The sequence below is a fragment of the Mustela erminea genome, chromosome 17 (assembly GCF_009829155.1).
Source record: "Mustela erminea isolate mMusErm1 chromosome 17, mMusErm1.Pri, whole genome shotgun sequence".
Taxonomy (NCBI): Eukaryota; Metazoa; Chordata; class Mammalia; order Carnivora; family Mustelidae; genus Mustela; species Mustela erminea.
Window position 1 is genome coordinate 19,276,441 of NC_045630.1, and position 7,829 is coordinate 19,284,269.

General features: G+C 46.8%; 1 protein-coding gene and 1 long non-coding RNA gene across 2 annotated transcripts in view; one reads left to right on the top strand and one right to left on the bottom strand.

Moving 5' to 3' along the window:
- Window positions 1-822, bottom strand: part of NCF2 (neutrophil cytosolic factor 2) — a 30,415-nt gene extending 29,593 nt beyond the window's left edge. Inside the window, exon 1 of the mRNA XM_032318370.1 lies at window positions 443-822. Coding sequence (XP_032174261.1) covers window positions 443-616 — 174 coding nt within the window. The 5' untranslated portion in view covers window positions 617-822. The remainder of the gene's footprint in view (window positions 1-442) is intronic.
- A 146-nt stretch (window positions 823-968) lies between these two features.
- Window positions 969-7,566, top strand: LOC116576586. The gene is made up of 3 exons (XR_004280213.1): window positions 969-1,826; window positions 5,266-5,335; window positions 6,893-7,566. It is a non-coding gene; the product is annotated as an uncharacterized LOC116576586 (long non-coding RNA).
- The last annotated feature ends 263 nt before the right edge of the window (window positions 7,567-7,829 follow it).

Below are 7,829 nucleotides of genomic sequence, written 5' to 3' on the forward strand. Positions count from 1 at the left end.
AAAGAGGGGTTTTCTAATAGGTGTGCAGCAGCAAGATGGGGATCCAGGAGCCAGCATGAGTTCGTAGAAGAAAGCATAACTAGGGGAGTCTTCATAAAGGTGTGAAAGAACAATTCCAGAATGATTTGAAGTGAATAGATGGAGAAGAAAGGAGCGCACAACCCACAGCCCACGGTTCCCAGCCAGTCAGTGCCCAGCAGAACCACCTGGGGGGGAAGGAGAAAAAAAGAAAGGAAAAGAAAAGAAAAGAAAAAAAACAACACACAGGGGCTGGTCAGGCTGCTCCCCAAGCCCATTTAATCAGGATCCCCTGGGGATGGGGCTTGGTCAGCTTTTGTTCTTTGAAAGCTCCCGAGAGGTTTCTGAGGTGCAGCCTGGGAGGAGAACCACTAATGACAAAGGCACGAAGGAGGAGGCTCCCTGGAGAGGTGCCTCCACTCACCTTCTCCGCCTCAGGCATGTTTTCCAGGATGGTGTGCACGCACCCGATGTTGAAGCAAATCCTGGAGTGGGGGTCCTGGACGGCAGTGAAGGCATCCAGGGCTCCCTTCCAGTCTTTCTTGTCGGCTGCCAGTACCCCTTCATTCCAGAGGCTGATGGCCTCGGCCAGGGACATGGTCAGGCACGAGCCTGGGGCCCGGGAGGCTGCCAGGACCCAGAGACAGGGTGAGCAGGGGTCTCCCGCTCCAGGGTGGCACTTGCCAGGCGCAGCACTCCGAATGGGGTCCAACAACGTCTCAGTGTTGCAAAGTCTCAGGAAATGTCCCCACCTTTCGGCAACTGACGCACAACCCTACCATGAGAGAGAAAAGGAAAGAGCTAGAGAGGGCGGGCGGTGGGGGGGGGGGGGGCGGAGTGTGGGGGAGAGGAAGTACATCAGATACTGCCTGCCATGGGTCACTTCCCCAAAATGCTTCTGCTCTGTCACCCAGCAGCCCTCTGCCTTCCACTGCCGCTTTGGGGCGGCTTTCGGTCAGGTCTCTGGCCCCAGGCTCAGGGCAACCTCGGCAGGTGGAAGCGCCTTCCTGGGCCTCCCCTTCCACACCTTCCTTAAATGAGGGCGTTGGAGGAGAGGCTGGTTCTTTTCAGTCCTGGATGAATTCCTTGCTCCCGTTCTCATTACCTCATTGACTATCTGGATAGAGGTGGTTTTTGTTTTGTTTTGTTTTTAATCTGCAGCTAAAATTGATAAGGGGGAAAACTGTAGTCTAAGGTGGCCGACCAAACCAGCGAGGGAATTGCAGTCCCTGTCTCAAAGCCCTTCCCGGCTCTTCCCTACCCTGTTTCCCGTGTGCACCAGAAGTACCATATGGAAGTAGAAGGGTATAAATTCCCCTCCCTGCTAGTGCTCGGGGCTAGCACCTTTGGAGAACGGCTTCTTCTGAGCCCGCCGGTATTAAATAAACCTCCCATCCTCCCAGGTCTCCGAGACAGCTTGGCTCTTCTGTCAGGACCCAGTGCACTTCCCCTAACACGTGGTTCCCGGCCCGGGAAACCCAACCACGCTGGTCCACTGTTGCCACCCGTTTGCGGCATCGGCGGGGCAGCGAGCGAGCGAGGTCGTAAAGGAGAAGGCGCGCGGCCTGATTTCCGGCAGTCTCCCTCCCGCCTGGTCGCCTCAGGCCGACCACGCCCCGCTGTCCCCAACTGGACTCAAAGGAGACCTGGCAGGTGACGACCTGGTCCCCACGTCGGATTCCGGCGAGGCCTGGGACCCCAGGACCCAGTCAGGCCCACCCGTCAGGGTGGAAGGGGAGACTGACCACCTCCCAGAGACCTCTTAGAAGTCTCACAGGTCGGGCCTTCCGGGGCGCAGCATCCCTCAGGTCAGCAATGCCCCGAAGGGGGGTGGTCAGGAAGGAATTTCCAAAAGGAAGGGAAATCCGCAGATCAGGGCCTCCGGGAGTGGGGGGCGGGGTGGGGGAGGAACTGTAAGAACATGTGGAGTGAATGCAGGAGTGAATGTGCAGTTCGACCTGGCTTGTCTGGCGGGCTGAGTCTGTGGCTTCACGGGTGGGCACCCTTAGTGTCCCCAGAAGCTTATGGAGTCTGAGTGGGCCCTAACTTGTTTCCGTGGTGACCTCATGGGGTCAATGGCGAGCCCTACGGGCACCAGTCCGGGTTTATACGGACTCATTTTGGCTAAGAGGCACCCAGGTGTCCTCCAGGAGGGCGGACAGGTGAGCATCTGACTGGTCTCTCCTCTGGAGGGACACCCACCCTTTGTCTGTCTTCAGGCCAGCGACACCGGGAGGGAACACACAGGGTGGACAAGAGAGCCCCTGGTCATCATGGGTGGAAGCTCTTCCAAACCTACGGCCTTAGACTGTATGCTTGAAAGTTTTGAGAAGTCTCTCAGGAGACTATGGGGTCAAAACGTCTCCTGGAAAATTAAGCTCATTTTGTGAACTGGAATGGGCCACCTTCGGGGTCGACTGGCCCTCCGAGGGTGCCCTGAGCCCTACCCACTGTCCAGGTCATTTACACAGTCGTGGTCGGGACTCCCGGACACCCTGCCCAGTTCCCGTATATCGATTCTTGGCTTCAGGTAGCCCAAACTCTGCCCCCACACGTCCGATTCTGTGCTAATAGGAAGGACCAAAGTAGGATATTTGTAACAAAGGCTGTGAGGAAGCAAAGCTTACCAGGGAGGCCCTGCCCGAGGGCATCGGCAGCAGCCACAGGGATGAGTTCTGGACAAGGATGAGCCAGTCAAGAAGCATGGGGACGACCGTCCTCCTCTGACCCAGGGCCTGAAGCTGAGCTGCAGGAACACGGTGCTCCTGCTGCTTCTCAGTGGCATGTGTGGGGAAAACCTGATTTAGCAGCTCGGACAGCCCACAGGAAAACTGATCCAGACAGAAACAGGATGTAAAATAACAGGAGCTCTCATCCTTATGTTGGTGGGGGGCACGTCTGGGTGGCTCAGTCAGTTAAGCATCTGCCTTCCACTCGGGTCATGATCCCAGGCATCCTTCAGCCAGGGACTTTAAGGAATATTCCCAAGCAGCTGCTGAAACTCCCTTTATTTCTGGGAAATTCACTGTCTGGCCTGACATGGACTGCCTTCTCCCCCTTGTTGGCGGGAAAATATGGCGTCTGCTTCTCTGGAGCTGATGAGCTCCTGAAGCGGAACCCGTTTCCCTGCCCTCTAGCAGCACTTTGTCTTTCCTGCCTCCCCATCCCCCTTCTCCCAGTTCTGTACCACCTTGGGTGCAGCCTGCATTACTGGCTTCTAGACCATCCTCGGTGCCTCAGGCACCATGGCTCCTCCCTTCACTGTCAAGGAGCAAGAACAACCCCTGGACCTAACACCCCCCACTCCAGATTTCCCCACGTGTCTCAGGTGAAAATTGACCCTATAGGAACATAATGAAAATCAGCCAGGTGGAACATAATTCAGTATTTAAACTAAGTTTTTTGGTTTAATTAAGCTAGACGTGTCTTTTAAGTTATCAGCAGTAAACGTGAAACTTTTGTTCTCAAGGTTTACTGAAGGTCAAATAACCTCATGTTACCTCTGTTGCAATTTGTTAACAAAAAGATGACTACAGGCATGGTTAACTGTCTCAAAGTTTTCTTGGGTAATTGTTAAGATAGCTTTCAAAGTCTTTGGTAACCTAAAACTTTAAAGTTTTGCTTGGATGATAAATGGAACTGAATACATTGGACATCTAGCTCTTTTCCAAATAGGATAAAGTGCTAAGTCATTAATTACTGGACACAAGTTTGTGCTTTTGACTTCTTACTGCAAAGAAACCAAGGATATTTAAATCTGATGGTAAACATATTTTGTGCTTAACTGATTCACAAATTTGCCATTTAAAGAATTCTGGTGTTATAGTTCACAATTGGTTACTCCTTAGTCTTCACTGGAGATTAAGGTTTCTAGAGAGTGCAAAATTCTGCTAATTGTAACTAAGACTAATGGAAATAAGGGAAACAACTCTGTATGTGGAAAAGTAGGAGATATGTAAGAAAGATAAGGAATGGGAATGCATTTTTGTTGAAGGTAAAAGAAGGTAATTTTGTCCTAAATGAGATGGTTGTTTGGAAAGAAATGACTTGGGATAAAAATCTGAATGAATAGGAAAGTTGTAGAAGGTTTATGGAGGGAAAACTTTGGAACGGAATTTTTAGATGTGGTCGGGACGGACCAAGGTTGAAATGAATGGATTTTAGAGTACATTGGTATAAGATTGAAAGTCTGCTTTCTCTCTGTTCAAAAAGGCAAAGTATTCTCTAATTGTTGGGCCGCTCTTCATAAGAAAATGCAAATAGTTGTTTTCTCTCTGCCTGCTTAGAAAAACCAGTTTCTGTGTCTTGCCTTTATCAGGTCTTTAACATCCCTAATCCTATTTAGGCTCGTGCTTTAAAACTTTCTAAGGTTTTAACAAACATCCCCAAGATTTAGATGGTGAACAAAGTCTTGTTGACTAATTAGGCTTGCTTGTTCGGTATGTAATGTTCTGGTTCAGGCTATTGAAATGTAATGTATCACAGAATAACTGAGTTTCTTTGTCAGTCATATCATAGTGAACTATCAGATCATTAACCATGTCCATTTCTGAGTTTTTGTCATTTATAATTGTCCTTATTGTCTTGCAATTCATCTTCAAGGAGGTTCATATAAAGGACTCTTAGGGACAATGCAGGTATTCAGTATCTTTAAGATCAGAACTGAAATGAATAAGAACTTCCAGAACTAAGTAAAAGCTGCATTCAAACTGAACCAGAATTAATAACATGGGACTAAATGAACTAAAAAGACAATTATAGTTCTGTGATCCTTGTCTGAAAAACATTGCTGGTTTCTTAATGTTCACTCTTCCTGACTGAAGATACTTAAGATTTCTATGACTTACAGAATTAAAATAATTTACAGATTAAAATAATCATTTGTAAGCAAATTAAAGCATTCAGCTTTTCTCTCTATCTGAACCCTCTGAAACTCTAAAGGTCTCAGTAAGTATACCCTCTTCTATGGTAAGCCTAGTCATTTGCATAAGTTCTATAAGAATCTGTTCTCCTTGTAACAGGACGCCATTGGAAACATTGGTCATTTTACCAAGGCTTTGACTGGAATGACATATTTCAGAAAGACATGCATAGATTCAGATATGACCCAACAGCTTTAAGGAGTGAAGGTTGGCTTTATAAAACCTGGAGCCATAAAGCCCGTTGGAAATGTTGGCCCGGTACCTTGCTTACAGAGTTCCCAGCAGCCTCACCAAGTGAGTAGTAAAGAATGTCACTTTCTGGCAGGTGTAGGGACCCTCTGGATATTTTGGAGACCTCATGAAGAGGAATCTGCCCAAATCTACCGGTATTGCAGGTATGTCTGATGGCAAGTACTTGGTTTGGCTTCTGGCTTGGAGAGGCTACTAGAAGTTCAACGTAGAGTTTCCTTATAAAGTTCCAGTAAAGCAGATCTAAAAGATTTATATGATCACTCACTGTTCTTGCTGAGCTTATGTAAGTAATTAGGCCAAGTTCGTTAAAACTGATCTTGTTTTTCAAATAAATTAGTCCTGATTTGGCTATCTCTGGAAATGAGGGTTATTTTAGAGAGAAAAATTACATTTAAATAACCAACTTTTGTGGATGTTAAATTCTAGATTTGATTGTCTTTAAATGTTTGTTGTTTACCTAAGCTAGACAACCTGAGGTAAACTTCAGAGAAGTTGCACAATAGCTCGTTTAGACAATCTTCTTGTTTTTTATTCTGTAGAGATAATAACAGTCTCCCATAGCTCATGATTAAACAATTGGCAAATGGGATTGATTCCCCCAAAATTGTACAACTTATCACCTTGACCAATTCTATGTGGCTGGGATAATGAAATCATTCCCTGAAAGCCAGAGCATACCCCACTCCATAGGGTTAACTATAGACTTGTGGAGATAATGGATGACCCCATTTTATGATTGGATTGGATAATGTACTTGGGAATGCCCTTAACCTCTTGATAAGTCCTCCCCCACTTGCCAGTGATTCCTTGTAGGTAGGATATTAAGGCTTTACCCCAAAGATGTCTTTCTTAATTGTTTCATCCCTCACAGTCATATTTATCCTAGAAGCCATCTCTGTTGAGGTACAATTGCAAACAAAGGCTTTAGTTAAGCATACAACTCCCCTCCTGATAAAAGGAGCCTCAAAGCTCACTGTGGAATAGTCCCTGACTGTAATGATTTCACATCAGGTCCAGAGTGTCTTAGAAACCAAAGGGCACCAATGGATGATGGAGGCCAACTTATTAAATACCAAGCTACACTTATAGATATGCCTTAAATAATACCTAAAACCTGTCAAATTTTAAACCCACCTACTCTTATGCCTGGACCTGAACATTGTACCTTCTATAGATCATAGCTGTTGGAGGTCTTGTTTATTCTAGTCAGCTGGATTTTAAAGATTTCTATAGCTAGGGGCACCTGGGTGGCTCAGTCATTAAGTGTCTGCCTTTGGCTCAGGTCATGATCCCAGGGTTCTGGGATCAAGTCCCACATCAGGTTCCCTGCTCAGTGGGAAGCCTGCTTCTCCATCTCCCATCCCCTTGCTTGTGTTCCCTCTCTCATTGTCTCTCTTTTTTTCTCTCTCTGTTAAATAAATAAATAAAATCTTAAAAAAAAAAAAAAAAAAAAAAAAAAGATTTCCATAGCTATAATTCACCTCAAAGGCTCTATGGCAGGCCACTCCGCACCGCCTCCCGCTAATAAGCAGGCTCAGAGGAGACCTCGAACAGATTGGAAACTCAGAAGTGTCCCAACCCCTCCAAGCCTTGTGAAGAACTCCCAGGCACATCTCCCGAGAAGCTTTAAAAAGGACTCCCTCAAACCACAGTGGACAAGGCCCCACACTGTTGTTCTGACCACCCCTACTGTCCTCAAGGTCTTAGGTAAACAATGGGTCCACCACTCTGGAGTAAAGAAGGCTCACCAGTCGGACAAATCACACCAATGGAAAGCCCAACCAAACCTATGCACCCGCTCCAGCTCCACCTTCAGTGAGACCCCACCAACTGATGGACATCTGTTTGCCATGGTCCCTGGCTATCATCGGTGTGATAGCCCTCACCTCAGGAGTCGGACTTTATGCTGCTGCCCCTTCTGATTGGACTTTCCTCCAGAAACTTGTTATTGTTGTTGCTTATTCAGCAACTTTAGGATGGATTGCTAAGTTCATAGAAAACACTAAGTTTTCTATGAACTTAGCAATCCATCCTAAAGTTAGCGGCTGTGCAGATACTAGACTTGCAGGGCTATCAGCCCATAGTAGATGATAATGATACCCTCTAAACCAGGTGTTTAAAGAGGCATCAAAGGAGGGCATGATAAGGGAAAAATGAAAAGATGGCCAACCAAACCAGCAAGGGAATTCCAGTCCCTATCTCAAAGCCCTTGCAGGCTCTTCTTTCCTACCCTATTTCCCGCATGCGCCAAAAGTACCAAGTATGCAGAAGTAGAAGGGTATAAATTCCCCTCCCTCCTTGTGCTCAGATCTTTGGAGAATGGTCTCCTCTGAGCCCGCTGGGGTTAAATAAACCTCCCATCCTCCAAAGTCTTCCAGTGCTGCTTGGTTCTTCTGTCAGGATCCCTTCCAGGTTCTGAACAAAATGTAACAAAATGAGCAATTAACAAATTTCTGAGACAGGATGGTCTTGCATCTCCACCTGAATCTGAGATAACTTTTATGAACACTTAGGAAGCTCAGGGCTGACCAGTTTCTTGCAATTGTCAAAATTAGGAGGCAGCTCTGATGGTGAATTATGACTTCTCCCATCCTTCTGGGAGATACTGAAGATAGGAAGCATCTCATGATAGCTAAT